The sequence below is a fragment of the Arachis hypogaea genome, chromosome 1, assembly GCF_003086295.3.
Source record: "Arachis hypogaea cultivar Tifrunner chromosome 1, arahy.Tifrunner.gnm2.J5K5, whole genome shotgun sequence".
In the NCBI taxonomy this organism is placed as follows: Eukaryota; Viridiplantae; Streptophyta; class Magnoliopsida; order Fabales; family Fabaceae; genus Arachis; species Arachis hypogaea.
This window is the reverse complement of record NC_092036.1, coordinates 3,719,168-3,738,349: the sequence shown is the minus strand read 5'-3', so window position 1 is coordinate 3,738,349 and position 19,182 is coordinate 3,719,168. Positions and strand designations below refer to the sequence as shown.

General features: G+C 31.2%; 1 protein-coding gene and 1 non-coding gene across 3 annotated transcripts; both read right to left on the bottom strand.

Annotated features, from left to right (window-relative positions):
• Positions 1 to 869: 869 nt before the first annotated feature.
• LOC112790939 (uncharacterized) lies at positions 870 to 3,767 on the bottom strand. The gene is made up of 3 exons (XR_011881303.1): positions 3,346 to 3,767; positions 2,444 to 2,808; positions 870 to 1,823 (listed from the first exon to the last, which is right to left on the bottom strand). It is a non-coding gene; the product is annotated as an uncharacterized protein (transcript).
• A 6,517-nt stretch (positions 3,768 to 10,284) lies between these two features.
• LOC112790921 (uncharacterized) lies at positions 10,285 to 14,032 on the bottom strand. 2 transcript variants are annotated; one of them, XM_072235776.1, is made up of 3 exons: positions 13,903 to 14,032; positions 13,217 to 13,654; positions 10,285 to 11,277 (listed from the first exon to the last, which is right to left on the bottom strand). In XM_072235776.1, the coding sequence occupies exons 2-3, from the start codon at positions 13,540 to 13,542 to the stop codon at positions 10,431 to 10,433; spliced, it is 1,173 nt and encodes a 390-aa protein (XP_072091877.1). In that variant the 5' UTR covers positions 13,543 to 13,654; positions 13,903 to 14,032; the 3' UTR covers positions 10,285 to 10,430. The 2 variants fall into 2 exon arrangements, with proteins under 2 accessions (XP_072091877.1, XP_025689334.3); XM_025833549.3 differs by lacking the exon at positions 13,903 to 14,032 and having other exon boundaries at positions 13,217 to 13,860.
• Positions 14,033 to 19,182: the final 5,150 nt, after the last annotated feature.

Below are 19,182 nucleotides of genomic sequence, written 5' to 3'. Positions count from 1 at the left end.
TGCAACGTACACTTCTATTAAATTGAATCTATCTATTTCGATTTACCACTAATATGGCTAAATTGAATCCATTTCATTCAATTTATATATAGGAAGGACAAATCAAATTTATTTGATTCGATTTACATAATTTTATTGACAAAATCGGACATGCATGTAACATTTCTTTTAGGTCAATAATGTAAATTTAAATGTTATTTTATTTGTTTATGTCATTTACCCTATTATGTATATAAAAATACACTCATAAGTCATTATAAAAAAATAAATATATTTATATAATTATTTTTGTTAAATGATTAAACAATTATTTTTATTTATATAATAAAAATATCATTCTTCAATAACAATTTAAAATATCACTTTTCAATGACTGCAAATGTGTGTCGTACCTGAGGGACCCTTTGACTCTTTCTTATAGTAGGAGTTTGAGTTTGTTTATCATATATATCTTATAAGATAAGAGAGATATTCAATTTTAAATGTTGGTTAGGAGTTTGATTGCCGGACTGATTTGGACCAGAAAGAAGGCTCAAATCCAAACAACCGAGATTATGAAGAATCTGAGAATCTGGTACGAAACAATTGAAAACTTCTAAATGGGATAAAAATTAAAGGGGTTGGACATGATTGAAAAATTTAGATTAACAGCTAAAAAAGAGATGATGCATACTTAATTTCCCTCACTTATCGTTCTTCATGTTAAGATCACAATGAGATATGAAAATATTTTATTTGATTAAATATGTTTAATTAAACTATTTAACGATTCGTAATACTATCTCATATCTTTATAAAATAACCATATTATATATTTTGAGGGTTGAGCTTTTGATATGGACACTTGCAATAAAAGTACTTTCGGATTGTTTCATAGCGCTAAAAGCATATCTCTTTCATTTTTTTTTTCTTTTGTTTTCTTGAATTTTATATCCAAATAGTTTCCAAACTAGTATGTACATAAGTCATAAGAAACAAATGACAAGGTGGTCATCACTCCCATTTACACATAATTTGATTAGTGTGTCGGAAACCATAAGTTAGCACAAAGCTTCCATCCATTCTCTTCAAAACAAAGCTTTCCACAAGCATATAACACCCAAAATTTTCCCATTTAATTCCCCCTTCAAATTTCTCATCTCTAATTATCCTCTCTTGCCTCTTATTCCTACCCAACCAACCACCTCTTTCTTGCTCCCATTTCATTCTCTCCACAATAACCAAATTCAATCCAACACTAACCTCTCTTCCCACACTAAACCAAACCACTCCATCAACACAATTTCCTTCACCCCAATCAGCTTCCTTTCCACCCACCATAGCAAATTCTGTTTCAACAACAACATCCACTAACACCCCATCATTACCTTTACTACCAAAAACACTACTATTCTTCATTGACAAAATCTTCTCCCATCTTTGCTCAAGTGTCAATGTGTAAAACACAGATCTTTCCATTTGGTCCTTGAGTTCCATTCCTTCCTTCACAAACATAAATGGACAGTACCACTTCCCAATAACCACAGAACCAGAACTATCATTAGACAATGGGAAATCGCAACAATTGATTTAGGCCAAGAGCTTCTTCCAAATTGTAATTCCTGGGTGTAGAAGCTGCAACTTTCCAACCTTTCCTCCTTAAGAATAAAGGAGGGAACCCATTAGGAGCAACAGACTTTGCATGGAAACCAGAACTGTTCTTGATTATCTCGAATTGTTGATATTGGTTGAAGGGGTCCAAAGGTCTTGGTTTAACATCTTTCACAAAATTGAAGCATAAACAAGTTCTCATATCCTCTTCCTTTGAACTTGTACATGCCTTCCTGCTCGTCAACATAACAAAACAGTTTGTAGAATAGTAATAGTACTATAGTAGGGTAAACTAAAAAAATAATGATAAAAAAATCCATTTTAAAAATTGATAAAAGTAACGCATTGCCAAATAGCTTTCTGATTGTTGGAAAAAAAAAACATTAATGTGCCAAAAGCAAATATTTATGTGGAAATCTTAGATAGTAGTATAGTACCGCGTCAACTTTTTTTTTTTTTTTTTTATCAACAGAAATTGAACTACTTATTCGTTATTTTCTGTCAATTTTTTTAAATCTTTAGAACTTAAAGCTAATACATTTTAGAGAAAATAATACATCTTTGGAAATTTTCTTTTCTTTTTGGTAGGTGCTTCAATCTTTAAAAATATAGTTTTTGTGGTTTAAAAAGATTTATGACACCATAAATCACATATGCATATAGGACAGTATGAACACTTTTCTCTAATTCCAAATTCGTAATTCGTATGTGCTTCTATTGAGTAGAGAACATGATAGCCAGTTTCAAATTGACTAAGATAAATTCATGGATATCCATAAAACATATCAATTCTAATGCAAGATTAATTATTTTGTGGATTCAAGCTTGGAGGGACAAAGATTAGCATACATACCCTTGATGCTTTCCTTTCCTCCATATAACATAGTAGCGGTTGGAAGACAAGGGCTGATTAAGAACTGGAATGAACATAACTTTGTCGTAATACGTTGTGGACCCATCTCCACTACCAACAGTATAACTGACGGTCAGATTCTTGCTCTGAGGAAAAGGGAAATGGCTGATGTTTCTGTTTTTCAACAAACCAAAGAACCAGTAGCTTTGTGCTGCTTCATCTTGGAGAACAAGAAAACCTGAATTTGGACCCTCTGAAGAAGGTGCCTCAGAAAGGGCATTAACGTCTTTCTTTAACAATGAACGAGGCCTTGTTGAATACATTCTTGATTCTTCTTAATTTCTTTCTCTTCTTATTCTTTAAGCCTAGCTTTGGAAAAACAATAAAAAAAAAAATACTCAATAACAAACAAAATTAAAATCAAAACAATCAAAATAAAAAATCAAGCACCATCATCAGACCGCTAACGATTTCAATTGCACAAGCCATCCCCTTTTGATCTAGGGCACCTTATTGGATAACCACATTCATATCAGACTTTATTTTTTATGTCCCCATGTTATTTATAAAAGAATAAAAGTTCACATCTCTTTTCATGCTTTCCATATAGCAGAGCAAAATTTAATCAGTCCAAAACAAGATATACAAGAGCAAAATTCAAATAAATTAATTCAGATTCAATAATCATTTTAGATTTTAGATTTTAATAATTCAACACTCAGCAGAATCATCAATCTTACTTTCATAAATCATAAGAACAGAATAAATAAAAAACAACATAACAGAATTACAAATACAAGTGTACCTCAAATTCATTGAACAATATTGAAGTACTTACTAGAGAAAATAGAGGAAGGAGGAGACTGAAGTCACACAACAGAGAGAGAAGGAGGAGGTCTTACCTGAACTGGACAGTCACGTAGAAAATTTTAGACTGAAAGAGAATGAGAGAGTAGGATTCGGGGGATTTATTGCTAGGTTTTCATGGTCTTGAACTCAGATTGTGCCTTTGGGTTGGGCTGGGTTTCAGTCAGGTAATGCAGCATCGTGGCAAAATAGCGATTTCATCGGCGATTCTGCGGGTGCAGTTTCCTCCAACTCGAACGGCATAAACGGCACGAAGGGGAGTGGTAGTAAATTAACAAAGCTACAAGTTATTAGTTACATGTGGTCCTGAATTCTAAAATGAATTGTTTGATTTGCTTATTTGTTGGAATTAAAGCTGAAGCTACTGGGATATTTTAGCAGGAATAAAGAGAGCAGGGGACTTCATGATGAGCTTGGAAGTTGGAATATATAAATTTTAAAACCAGTGCATCGGTACCATGTAAAAAGTGAACAAAAAACTTGCCACATAAATTATAGTTATCTATGTCTATTTATTTTTTAAAAAATATTATATTATTATAGTATAAAACACATAAATAAAACAAATGAAAGCGAATATTACATTAATATCCTAAATGCAATAACGTTTTATAGTTGTCTTGTTTGTATTTATATGTAAATAGAATCTATTAGTTTTAATTTACAACTTCTCAAGGAAAATAGAATCAATATAATTCGAATTAGTATAAAAAGTTATAAAACAAAAATAACCAATTTGGATTAAGTAGGGTTAGAACATCGAATGTGGCTGACGGCTCATTTTTAAATGCTCTTTGTTAAATATGGAGTACTGCACACCTTGTGAATTTATTAAATCTGAACTCTTTATTTATTATATTTTATTTGAATGGTCTAGATTTAAAAAGGTAATCTGTTAATCAGGTTAATCATTTTTTACAAGTTTTAGATTTTTTTTGTAAATCTCAGGTATTGGACTTAAGTTCAAAATAAAAAAATAGTATATAAATATTAAAAATAACATGTCTGTACAAAAAAAAGTTATTGGACTTTAGAATTTAAATAAATAATACATAAAAATAAGTTGAAAATTCATATACTAAATCCAAAAAAAAAAGATATATTAGAATCTTAAAAAAAATAATATTAAATATATATTATGTATATAATATTAAAATTTAAATAAATTTTGTTTTGTGTGAAATAAAACTATAATATTAAATATAAACATAATGATAAAAAATTGTGTTATATATATATAATATTAAAATTTAAATAAATTTTATTTTATGTGAAATAAAATTATAATATTAAATACAAGGATAATGATAAAAAATTTTGTGTTATATATATATATATATAATTTTATTTTGTGTGAAACAAAATTAAAACATTAAATATGAATAAAATGATAAAAAAATTTATATTATATAAATTTAATTAAAAAGAACATATATACAACATAAAAAGCAAACAAACATATAATAATTTTATTTTGTGCGAAACAAAAATTAATATAAAAAATACTTATATAATTTTTTATTAACAATTTTTTTATTGAAATATGTTATTTTATTATATTTATAATATATTATTTTGGATAATTATATTATTTTAGTTAATATATATTATTTAAAAAATATTTAAAATTTATTATTTTGTATTAAGAATATTATTAAAAATATATTATTAGTTTTTCTTAAAATAATATTTTCTTTTATTTGATTCAAACACTATGACAATAAAAAAATTTTACGTAACTGCGTCTACTCAATAAATATTATATTCATTTATTTCTATATTGCATGTAAAATAAATAATTAATGTTTAAAAAAAGTTAATAAAAGAAAGAACGTATTCTTTTTTACCAACTCTTAGATGAAAACTATGTCATTTGAACTATAACTCGTTGATAAAAAAAGAAATATTCTTAATTATATATTAAATAGAATAATTATTTATTAGGCTCATTCTTATACAAATAATTTTTTTTTATTTTATATCTGTAATATTTTATACCAATTAACTTTAAAATTTAATTATTTTTCGAATAAATTAATAAAAAATAATACAAATAATTATTTAAATATAATTGTATTTTAATTTTTCATTTTATTACGAATAATTTGAGGATAATTTGAAATAAAAGATAATAAACTTGTTGTAACTGCCATCTATTTTGTGCTTTGACTATGTCGTCATCTGAGAATCATGGCGTCTTCACGAAGACCGGGGTTCTTCTACAGAATCGATTTTGCGTTTGGAGTTAGCCAACCAACAGCAGCGACAGACATGCGTCTTCCTTTTCTATGGCAGTAATTTTTCGGACTTTGAAGGTCATTTATGGTAGAGGTGGAATGTAGTGGGTTCAAGAGCGTTAAAATCTGTGACTAGTCAGAACCATAATGGAAGCACCTGCCAACAAATAAAACAGTGAAAATGTTTGAAAACATCACATCGACAATAATAGAATAATGGAGGAATTCAATCAAATTTTTCTGAGTATTTTTGTGGTGTAAAGGTCGTCCTTGTGTTAAATGAGGGAATTAGTATTTTTGTTAGTACCAGTTTGTTTGTTAAGCCCATGACAAAAAAAATAATAAGAATAATAAATAAATTTAATTTACCTGATAACTTTTGATAGTAGATTAACTTTTAAAGAGTGTTGCACTTCCTACTTTACCTGGAGTGCACTAGCTTTCGCCATGGCTGACCCATAGAAAATCAAAACAGAGGGCTTCGATTTATAGAAAACATGCACCCAAGATAAATCGATTTATAGAAAACATACACCTAAGATAAATCGAATAAAATAGGTTTGATTTAATATATATATATATATATATATATATATATATATATATATATATATATATATAATTTGAATTCATTTGTTTTGAATTACATTTTGCTATCTCTTTCACCCCCAAAACATATCTAGAGAGAAAAATTAGGCAACAATATCATAAGATTTAAAATTGTAAACATGGAGGACGATCCAAATTGTATTTATCAATTGGACAAAGTTATTTATATTACTGGAAGAATTAACAAAGAGGTTAATAAATGAATTTTTGTTTCAAGATAGATAAAAAAATATTAGTAATATTAAATCGCTTAGAGTATTTGTTTATAAGGGTTAGTTAGAAATTAGAATTTTTAAATTACAAATGGTAGTTAGAGTAGTAATTTAGTAGTTTGTTAGAATTTTAAAATTACAAATGCTTCTTAGAGATGTGATTGTAAATAACTATTAGTGAGAGTAGTGATTAGAGGTTCTATTAGAGTTTGTAAGTTTTAAATGTTAGATTAACTAGTGACTAAAAGTTTAGTTAGAATTTAATTTAGATTAAAAATGTTAGTGATAATAGTGATTTAGAATTTTACATTAAAGTTTTTTTTTAAATTAGAATGCTCCATGTTAAGTGAATTTAGATTTAGATTATATTTGATTTTTTTTTAATTTGTTGGGGATATGGGTATTGTAAAATTATTTGTTTGAGTTTAGGGTATTTCTTCAAAAGGGCATGCATTATTTAATAGTTGTTTAGTGAATTATTTTGTTAATTGTTATGATTCTTAGAAAATACTTTTTTTTTATCATCATGCAGCCCACTCGATGTATCACTAGTATGAGGAGGCAGCATAGTATGTCTCTAGACTATAGGATCATATCGTACTTGTAAATGGCCGGCTTATACCATCTTGCGAGGCTCAACGACCATTATATTCGATTGGATAAGCCACTAGTCAGTGCATTTATTGAGAGGTAGTATTTGGAGACGCATATCTTTCATATGTCATTCGAGAGAGTGCACGATTACTCTATAGGATGTGGTGTACCAGTTAGTCCTCCCGATCGACAGTAAGTGCGTTAGTGGATGTCTGACGGACTTTGAGAGGTACGTTGAGGATGGCCGTTCTGCATGAACTTGGTTCAAAATGTGCCTCTGTTGACTTTTGCAGTACTTTTATCCACACGGTAGCATCAGCTCTTATCATAGATAGTAAGAAAGCAGGTATAACATGATAATCAAGTATCCTGTGATCATTAGCTATCGATGTAGCCAGATATGTATGAGGTTCATTATACTGTCTTACTTCCCAAGTACTCTTCTGCTGGCGACGAGTGATCTGAATCAACTATGTGCAACCGTTGCCAAACTCTTTACACTTTTCATAGTACTTGACATGATCAAATTCTAGCACTCTATACTCAACCTCATGGTGGATGCTATAAGTCTTCACGCTTAAGACAGCTTTTTCTTTATCCTGAAACTGCTCACCAACTTGGAACTCAGCTAGACCTCTGATATCCTGTGTATTTCTGGCCTCAAATTCACATGCTATATTTGATAACCCATTTTTTCTGATGGCCTCTAAGTCTAAAATCGAAAAGTACGAAGGTATTGCTGAGTTCACAAACTAGATGTTCCGCCACCCACAATTAGAATACTCCTCCCTAGATCATTATTGCTATCCTCATCAATTACGGCGGACACCATATCATCATTGTCCTGCAGTATATCTTCGACACCATCTGGTTCTCCACCATACCTGGAAACCAAAATCATAACACGAGTACTGACCATCACAATAGCAAGCTAATTGAAAGGTTGATTATCACCTATTTCTTTATCATAGTTTAATATATTATTTACGAGTTAATTAATTTATATATATATATATATGTATTGATGTATATTTCTAATTTTTTAATATATATGTATAGTTTTCGTTTCAAAATATAAATATATTTCTATCTAAATTTTATCTTTATATATTTTTGGCCCTGCCAATCAATTTTTTTGGGTCCGTCACTGGGTGCAATGATAGGCACAGATGAAGAGGCACCAACAGGCATTGAACTAGAGGCTCCTGGCATTACTAAAGTTTGAGGATTTCGGTTCGATCCTTCAGAACTACAAATAATATCTCTAAACTTGGCCAATAGCTCATAGGTTCTTATCTTGAGAAATTGACGACAACAATGAAATAAAACTTGTAAATCTTCATCACTGTCTATCATAAAGGAGTCATATTTCACACAATCTCGTACAATAGAAATAGAAATTCTGTAAATTCATGCCATGTAGTCCCAGTTTTTGGATTATAGTATTCTGAAACTCAACAAAATTCGTAGAAGGTTTGATAAAGACACTCAACAGATTCTTATTAGTAAATTTTATTCCCTTTCATGTTTTTTTCTTAATCGTTCCTCATAGTACACAAGAACTAAAAAATAATTTTCACTAGCCATTGTGAGTCACACTTTAATGAGAATTTAACTTTCTGCTCGTACTTATATAGACAAGCCTCATAGCTAGGGGTGGAAATAGGACAGGCGGCCTGTTAGAGGCCTGTAGCCTGGCCTGTGTTTGGCCTGGCCTAGCCTGGCCTGATAGAAAATAAGCCCAGGCTCAGACTATTAAAAAAGCCTATATTCTTTAAAAGGTCAGGCCTAGTCTTTTGAAATAGCCTGTTGGGCCTGTCAGGCCGACCTGTAAGGATTTGAATTTGGGTCTTCTATCTTATAATAATACCTTTATCCACTCAACCATTTGTCTCTTAATTATATATGTGTATTTTGTATCAATATTATTCATAAATTTATTATTTTATATTTTATAATTTTAAAACTTAAGTTATATCTTAAATTTAATTATTATTAAAAAAAACAGACCTATTGACAGGCTTCAGGCCAGACTAGATTTAACAACAGGCCATGCTCAGTACTCATTAAAAAGCCTATACCAGGCTATAGGTCAGGTTAAGGCCAATATACTCTATTACAGGCCTGGCCTTTTAAGAGTAAAGCCTGGCCTGGCCTGACCTGTTTCCACCCCTACTCATAGCTTATTCGTATTTATTTAATTCGATTTATAACATTGACCCATATATATAAATCGAATTTATTAGCTTCAATTTATTACCATTGGCTCCTTATACATATAAATTGAATTTATTAACTTTGATTTCCTGTATATATATATAAATCGAATTCATTAACTTCGATTTATATCATGTTGTGTCTCATATAATAAATCAAACCCATTTACTTCGATTTATATAATGCAACGTATACTCCTATTAAATTGAATTTATCTATTTCGATTTACCACTAGTATGACTAAATCGAATCCATTACATTCAATTTATATATAAGAAGGGCAAATCGAGTTTATTAGATTCGATTTACATAATTTCTTTGACAAAACCGGACATGCATGTAATGTTTCTTTTAGGATAATAATGTAAATTTGAATGTTATTTTATGTCGTTTACCCTATTATTATATATACAAAAATACACTCATAAATCATTATAAAAAAATATATTTTTATAATTATTTTTATTTATGTAATAAAAATATCATTCTTCAATAACAATTAAAAATTCTCTTTTCAATGACGAGACAGAATTTTTGGAGAGGCGGGAGTAGTACCTGTAAAGACATCCTGACACCCAAGTCAGAATAGATCTAAGAAATATAGGTAAAAGTTAGGAATGTGTGTCCTACTTAAACAAGTCTTTGACTCTTTTTTATAGTAAGAGTTTGTTTATTGTATTTTATTTTATAAGATAAGAGGAATATTTGATTTTGAATATTGGTTAGGGATTTGATTGTCGGGCCGATTTAGACCAGAAAGAAGGCCCAAATCCAAACAACCGGATCAAAGACTGCTAAGAATCCGAAAATCAGGTCCAGAATAATTGGAAACTTCCAAATGGGATAAAAATTAAGGAGGTTAGATATGATTGAAAAATTTGGAGTAACTAACTACAAAAAAAAATTATGTATACTTAATTCCCATCACTTATCGTTTTTCATGTTAAGATCAGTATGAGATATATATATTAGTTACTTCTATGAAAATATCTTTATTTGATTGAATATGTTTAATTGAATCATTTAACGATTCGTAATACTATCTCATGTCTTTATAAAATAACCATATTATATATTTTGAGGGTTGAGCTTTTGAAATGGACACTTGCAATAAAAGTACTTTGGGATTGTTTCATAGCACTAAAAGCATATATCTTCCATTTCTTTTTTTTTTCTTTTGTTTTCTTGAATTTTATATCCAAATAGTTTCCAAACTAGTATGTACATAAGAAACGAATGAAAAGGTGGTCATCACTCCCATTTACACATAATTTGATTCGTGTGTCTGAAACCATAAGTTAACACAAAGCTTCCATCCATTCTCTTCAAAACAAAGCTTTCCACAAGCATATAACACCCAAAATTTTCCCATTTAATTCCCCCTTCAAATTTCTCATCTCTAATTATCCTATCTTGCCTCTTATTCCTACCCAACCAACCACCTCTTTCTTGCTCCCATTTCATTCTCTCCACAATAACGAAATTCAATCCAACACTAACCTCTCTTCCCACACTAAACCAAACCACTCCATCAACACAATTTCCTTCACCCCAATCAGCTTCCTTTCCACCCACCATAGCAAATTCTGTTTCAACAACAACATCCACTAACACCCCATTTCCTTCACTACCCATATTACTATTCTTCATTGACAAAACCTTCTCCCATCTTTGCTCAAGTGTCAATGTGTAAAACACAGATCTTTTCATTTGGTCCTTGAGTTCCATTCCTTCCTTCACAAACATAAATGGACAGTACCAATTCCCAATGACCACAGAACCAGAGCTATCATTAGACAATGGGAAATCGAATGCTGGTAATTGACCGCGCAACAATTGATTTAGGCCAAGAGCTTCTTCCAAATTGTAATTCTTGGGTGTAGAAGCTTCAACAGTCCAACCTTTCGTCCTTAAGAATGAAGGAGGGATCCCATCAGGAGCAACAGACTTTGCATGGAAACCAGAACGCTTCGTGATTATCTGGAATTGTTGATATTGGTTGAAGGGGTCCAAAGGTCTTTGTTTAACATCTTTAACAGAATTGCAGCATAAACAAGTAGTTCCCATATCCTCTTCCGTTGAGCTTGTACATGCCTCCCTGCTCGTCAACATAACAAAACAGTTGTAACTCATTGCCAAATAGCGTTCTTATTGTTGAAAAAAAAAAAAAAAACTAATGTGCCAAAAGCAAATATTTATGTGGAAATCTTAGATAGTACTGTGTCAATTTTTTTTTATCAACAGAAATTGAACTAATTGATTATTCGTTATTTTTTGTTAATTTTTTTAAATCTTTAGAATCTAATGCTAATACGTTTTAGAAATATAATAAATAGAGAGTTAATATTTATTTAATTGATAAAAAATATAACTCTGAAGAGCATTTAAAGGCGAATATCTTTTTAGAAGATATTTTTGTTTTTTTTAGCAAGAGAGCTCGACAGAATAAGTAGAGCAAGAACAATAACAAGCAAATAGAAAGGTTAAAAAAGAAAAAAAAATTACAAAGAAACTCATCAACTATTTTTTTGTGTTTCTTCTTCTTATAATGTACTCCTGATTTTGTATTCCTAATTTTGTAATCGTGAAAATATTTTTAACCACTCCAATCTTACTAAAACTCTGTCAATCCAATTGTAAAATCGCTAAGCGAAAGTCCGCCAGTTGCATATCTTCCTTTTGGAAAAGTCTAGGGGACCAGCAGTTTTGTTGAATTTTGGCCAGCATGTAACCAGCAGAGAAAAGTGAGCCATTAGATGAAATCTCACACCAATCTCACACCATCAAATCATCATTGATGGCTAGTTGATGGCTAACAATCACAAAAATTGCTGGCCCCCTAGCATTGCTCTCTTCTTTTTATCAATTCTTACTAAAACTCTGTTAATCTGACAGCATCCTTTCTCTCCTCCACTTGCACAATCTCGTTGAAGTCTCCCATAAGAGCCGACATAACTCTGCAATATAACTCAATTTCTCTTCTTTTGTATGAACTCCATACACAACAGAAAACATAATTGAAATTATTTTTAGTAAGACCCCTTCAACACACAACCAAAACTCTTCTTAATGACAACGATTCATTTTAAACATTATTTCATCCCAAATTAACAGTAAACCACTTGAGACACCATCTGACTCAACGTATTCTCATCCCGCAGAATTACTCTCTCAAATTTTTATTACATCAAATTTCATCGCAATCCGCCACTTAATCTCAAACAAGTCTAACGTATTTAACTTAAAAATTTTTCTTGAGGTTTTTGACCATGTTCAATTTTTCATCACCCATTAACCCCCTACCATACCAAGAACAAATTATTTTAATAAAATATTACACACCTTTTTCTTTATTTTTGGACCTGCAACGTCTTGCTTTCTCTTTCTATTTTGTCAATCTTCTTTTCTGAACAATTTCTCTATTCTGTGCTCGGAAAATAGCCATAATATCATATTTTTCATTATATAAAATTGCACCTGATTACAACGCTAGGTCTCAAGTTTTTCTATTTTCAAGCATCTACTGCACCAAAATATTATTTCTGTTTCCCTTACTTCCTTTATTTTTATCCGAACCACCATCATCAACCACCCTCTTTCCAACTACTTCTTCATCGTGTTCCGATAACTCCCATGTCTCTTTGTCAATGTTGTTCCCTTTGGGTCAAAACTCATACTACTATTATTCACAATCTCATCCCTATCACACGTTTCTAGAAGATATTTTTGTTGATTTACATCTTTTGATTTTTTTTCCTTTTTGGTAGGTGCTTCAATCTTTAAAAATAAAGTTTTTGTGGTTTAAAAAAGATTTATGACACTATAAATCACATATGAATATACGACAGAATGAATACTTTTCTCTAATTCCAAATTCGTATATATATTCTTATGTGCTTTTATTGAGTAGAGAACATGATAGCCAGTTTTAAGTTGACAAGATAAATTCATGGATATCCATAAAACATATCAATTCCAAAGCAATATTAATTATTTTGTGGATTCAAGCATGGAGGGACAAAGATTAGCATGCATACCCTTGATGCTTTCCTTTCCTCCATATAACATAGTAGCAGTTGGAAGACAAGGGCTGATTAAGAACTGGAACGAACATAACTTCGTGGTAATCCCCTGTGGACCCTGAATCTCCAACTGCACTATCAGTATTGACGGTCAGATTCTTGCTCTGAGGAAAAGGGAAATGGCTGATGTTTCTGTTCTTCAACAAACCAAAGAAACCGTAGCTTTGTGCTGCTTCATCTTGGAGAACAAGAAAACCTGAATTTGGACCCTCTGAAGAAGGTGCCTCAGAAAGGGCATTAACGTCTTTTTTTAACAATGAACGAGGCCTTGTTGAATACATTCTTGATTCTTCTTAATTTCTTTCTCTTCTTATTCTTCAAGCTTTTGTTTCATACATGTGTGTTTGTGTTTGTGTATTTGTTAAAGAGTTGTATGGAATAATAGATGCCTACCTGCCACTCAATAACGTAATCTAAATTTTAAATTCACATTAAATCAAATAAATAATAATATGGACGGCCAGAAAACTTTCAGACCATTCAACTAGTTTTAACAAATCTGAAAGCCAAAATGTAAAATATTCTAATAAATTCGAAGTTGGGAATTTTCTTATTGCTAGAGTAGTTGACTTGACATCTATCCTATTGTGATTATCCCCTGCAACAGTGGTAGTAAATTACCGAAGCTACAAGTTACTTACATGTGGTCCTGAATTCTAAAATGAATTGTTTGATTTGCTTATTTGTTGTTTCCTTTTTCTTGGAATTAAAGCGGAAACTACGAGGAAGTTGGATGCTCTGCTTGATATTTTAGAAGAAATAAAGAGAACCAATGACTAAGAAGTACGAACACTTTTTTTATTTGTTATGTCTGGGATGATAATTACAATTTACAACACTCGTCCAAATAAGCGTATTTCAAAAATAACTTTTTTTATACGTTTAGATATACGTAAGTATTATCATGTATTAGTGTGTCTAACTTTATTATTAACATATATTTTTTATATTAGTTTAAAAATAGTATATATTATTAATTATTAAAATAAATAATATTTTTAAAATATTTTATATAATTAAAAATTAATTTATATTTTAATATCAATAAAATATTAAAATATTATTATAATTTATCTAAAAAATATTATATATTTTATATACTTAAGGAATTCTATTCTTGACATAACTGCAATTTTGGCAATTACAATGAGTTAATCTCACTTCGTCAATTCTTAACATCAAGGAGTAAGTCAAGCAAATATAATTAACCTTAATCCACAAATTCTAACTAACTAATTAACTTTGTAAAAAGCTAGCGTTAGTGAAAATAAAAACAACTAACAACCCAAAAATTACCACTAAATGACGGATATTATGACTCTAGTATTTTAGGGACTCATTTCCTAAGTCAAGGAGTGAAAATTTATTCAATATCCATACTTCACATTTTCACAAACACTTGGTGGGTAATAAAGCAAAACATAGCAAATTACAAAAGATAATGAAAACTGTAATCAATCTATGCACAAAATCAACAATAGAAACTCAATCAAGCATATATAAATCATAAAGTATTAAAATCATGAACAAAAGACTCGAGAAATAAAAAATTGGATATATTAACAAAGTAACTACAATTATAAGAAAATATAGCAAGAATAGTGTAATTAAAGAGAGAATTAGTGAGTACTTACAATGAAACAAGTAAATATCCAAGATCAAAATTGTAAAGTGGCAATTTCTACTATAAACCCTAATAAAACTTAAGAGAGAATTGAGAAAAAACCTAAGAAAACTAATCTAAAACTAACTAAAACTATCTACTATGGTGTGTAACATGCTCTCCTTGATATGGAATGTTGCCTCTTTGATATAGCCTTCCCATCTACTTCAAGAACACCAAAATTAGGCCAAGAGGCCCCCCAAAATCGTGAGCCACGTGATTTTTTAATGAAGTCACGCGTCAAGACTTGTGCGTACGGACACTAGCAGAAATTCATCTTGTGCATACGCACAGGAAGGTGTGCGTACGTGCACTGGAGTGTGTGATTCTCCTTTGTTTTTTTTTTTTTCATGAAATCTCCCATTTGCATGCTTCCTTCCACTTCTACCTAGTCATTCTTGCCTATTGGACCTGATATCATTCAACAAAATATATTACGGCATCGAATAGAATAAAAGTGGAATAAAATTGATTAATTTATGCATAAAAAATATGTTTTCATATTTAGGCACAATTTAGAGAGAAATCACAAAAATATACCATTTAAGTGAATACATGTGAGTTTAAGTAATGAAATCTACTCAATTCAAGACAAAATTTACCATCAAATATGGACTCATCATGCTCTCATATACATAAACCATCAATATTAAGCCAACCAAACTTAACACCGTGATGTATGCAATAGTAGACTAACGACAGGTAGCCATATACATCAAACTCTAACTCTCGTCATCAGGATAAGACCTATAACATGACAGAAACTCAGAGTATGTAACTGAAAAATAATTAGTCTATTCTTCAAACTCTATAGAAAAGATTGCTCTGATACCATAATGTAACACCCTCACTATCATAATGTCACACTTCCAGCTGCGCCACTCTGATAGTAAGAAGTATTACGACGACTTCATATACTTAATAATAAAATAGGAGTCTTTGACTCGAAACCGTATCACTGATTTTTTTGAAAAACCGAAAATACTTTTTTCTTAAAACAAACATGTATATATAACCAGAACTCAATTACATTACTCATATATATATATATATATATATATATATATATATATATATATATATATATAAAAGACAGATGATGTCTTGACAACTTTTTGGAATAGTGATTGGTTCATCGAGATTGCCTTGGTACTTGCCAGTTTGGAGAGTAGGTCGGTCCTCGCATTTTGATCCTTGGAAATGTGTCGGATGATTACTCCGTCAAATTCTGTGGTTAGCTCTTTGACTTTGGAAAAATAGTGTTGTAATAGGGGGTCCCAGGTTTGGTAGTCCCTATTTATTTGGGAGTTAACTACCTGGGAGTCACTATAGACTTCTAGTGTTTTCGCTCCGACTTCTTTGACTAGGGTTAATCCGGCCAAAAGGAACAGTTGTCCAAGGCGACGGGATGCTGTGAGTAGCGCGTAGGTGAGTTTCTCAAGCTTGAGTAGTGCGTCTCAGCATCTTAGAGGACCTTACATATGAAGTATATCGGGCTCTGTGTCTTTTGTTCCTCTTTTCAGATGAGCGCAACCACTAGCGCGTCCTCTGTTGTTGATAAGTAGAGGCATAGCATTTCTCCTATTCTGGATTTTGAGAGTATGGGAGGTTTCTGCTGACACTTTCTTGAAGTGTTGGAAGACTTCTTCGCACTCGAGTCTCCATCTGAAGCTCATCCCCTTTTTCATGAGCTTGAAGAAAGGGATGGCTTTTTGGGCCGAGGCTCCAAAGAAGCGTGAGAGGGCGGCGAGTTGTCTCGTTAGCCTTTGGACATCTTTGAGGCTTGTGGGGCTGTTCATTTCGAGGATGGCGCTGCCTTTTCTAAGCTTACTTCTACTACCCATTGTGTGATAATGAAGCCTAGGAATTTTTCGGCCCCTGTTTCGAAGGTGCATTTTGTCCGATTGAAGCGCATATGATGTTTCCTCAGGGTGTCTAGTATAAGCTTGAGGTCATCCACGAGCTCTTCGTCTGTTTATGTCTATGCTAGCATGTTGTCGATATAAACCTCTAGTTTGGTCCCCGAGAGGTCTCTGAAGATTTTTGTGACGAGCCTCTGATAGGTGGCCCCGACATTCTTCAATCCAAAGGACATGACTGTGTAGCAGTACTTGCCTTCAGGGGTTACGAATGCAGTTTTTTCATCGTCTGGTCGGTGTATAATGACCCTCAGTTTTAAAAATATAAATATAAATAAGTTATAATTTATTTTATAAAATTAGAGTTTCTTATTTTTAGAAAATTATTTTTATTATCAGTAATTGAATTAATTTTATAATAATTTAAATTTAATCAAATTCAAATTATTATTATTATTATTATTATTATTATTATTATTATTATTATTATTATAAATATTGTATATGATTATCGTAAGTATTAAATTGCATTATAAATTTATATATATTATATTCATTGCATTACTATTATTATTACTATTATTACGTTTATTATTATTATTACACGACCATTATTACTATCGCTAGTATTATTATTACTATTTTTAACTTCATGTTATTATTATTATTATTATTATTATTATTGTTATTATTATTAATCATAAAGCACAAAAATAAAAGGCGGTGTTGATTATGCATTACGATTGTATATATATGTATATTATTCTAATTATTATTACTATTATGCATGGACGCATATATATATATAAGGCGGCAGCCATTTACTCAATGGAAAGCCATTGCATATGGATACACATATATATAATATCTAGGTATGAGTATTAATATAGTCTTATTATATCATTAGCTATATATAATAGTATTAACTGAAGAAATTAAGTAATATTTTACTTCATTATTATTATTATACTTGCACCGCCATATATATATGTATGTATATACAGGAATGAGAGGCGAGAGAGAAGAGTAATCGAGAGGAGAGGAGCGAAAGAACGTAAACCACGTTAAACTTTCGGTTTCGATTTCTTACAATCCGTAACTCCAATAAAAAATCTAATCCGGTAAGAGTATTCGTAACCTCTTCTTCTACACGTTGGCACCATTTTTGATTAGTGGAAGTTGACAGTGACATAGCTCATCTTTTCTTTGGGTTTGGCCAACGGGAATTTTAGGAGACATAGACGATTCTGGACATTTTCTTCTCCGATAGCTCAGTCAGAAAGCTTCTCCGAAGCTTTGAATATTTTGATTCCGTACGAAGGTATGGTTTTGGTTTCTCATAGTTAATGTTTAATGTCACGTGAAAACTTAGGCTAAAAGACCTTAAGATAGGAATGAACTGAATGTATAATTGATGGATTGTGTATATAGTATAAAATGTGAGGTTTAGCTGTTGTCAATAATTTGCTGTTGAAGTTGGTCGGTTTGGAAAAAAGATTTAATATTAGTATTTGTTTGATTATGAAATAATTTGTTACTGGAAATGATTTGAGTGACTGAGAGGTGTTTGGTTTGATAGTTGGGACCCTTGAAGGGTGGCAGAAATTTGAGTCTTAGAGGAGATATTGCCAAAATTTCTTTAAGAATTGGAGTTTGATTTGAGGTAATATTTTAAAAGGGAAAGAGATTATTATGTGGCTTGTATATTATTTGAGACTATTTGTTGACCCTCTATCGCAAGATGTGACCGGGCACTTTAACTCCCCGGATTCCCCCATGGGCATGCATATATATGAATATTGAATACTATATTATTGAGCTTGGAGTTCGACTCCATGGAATACTATATTGTTGAGCTTGGAGTTCGACTCCATGGAATACTATATTATTGAGCTTGGAGTTTGACTCCATGGAATATTATTGAGCTTGGGGATGCGCGCACAGAGGGACTGTCCAATGGTTAACTACCAGGACTTGTCGGGTTGGCTGTATAACCGACAGATGAGACTCATCAGCCATAGGACAGGCATACATCATATGCATTTGTTTGCTTTGTTTGGGTGTGCATTGCTTTAGTTTGTTTAACTGTTAAATTCTACTTATCTGCTACCTGTTCTACTTGCTGTAAATGCTTCTCTATCTGTGTTTTCTTTGCTTGAATTGTATGTGTATGTTTTTTGGGAAATTCCTCTTGACGAAGGTGTGAGGAGAGAGGATAGTTCCACCAATGATTCGGAGGATTAGAGGATACAGAACGTGAATTATTAGGTTAAAGTTAGATTCAGAATTAGAATACCTTAGATAGCTTCCCTAACTTTTGGTTTAGTTTATTTTCCTTAAGAATGATTATGAGTGTCGAAGTTTTAGGAATGCCTCTGGCTTTCCCGAGACCTTTTATA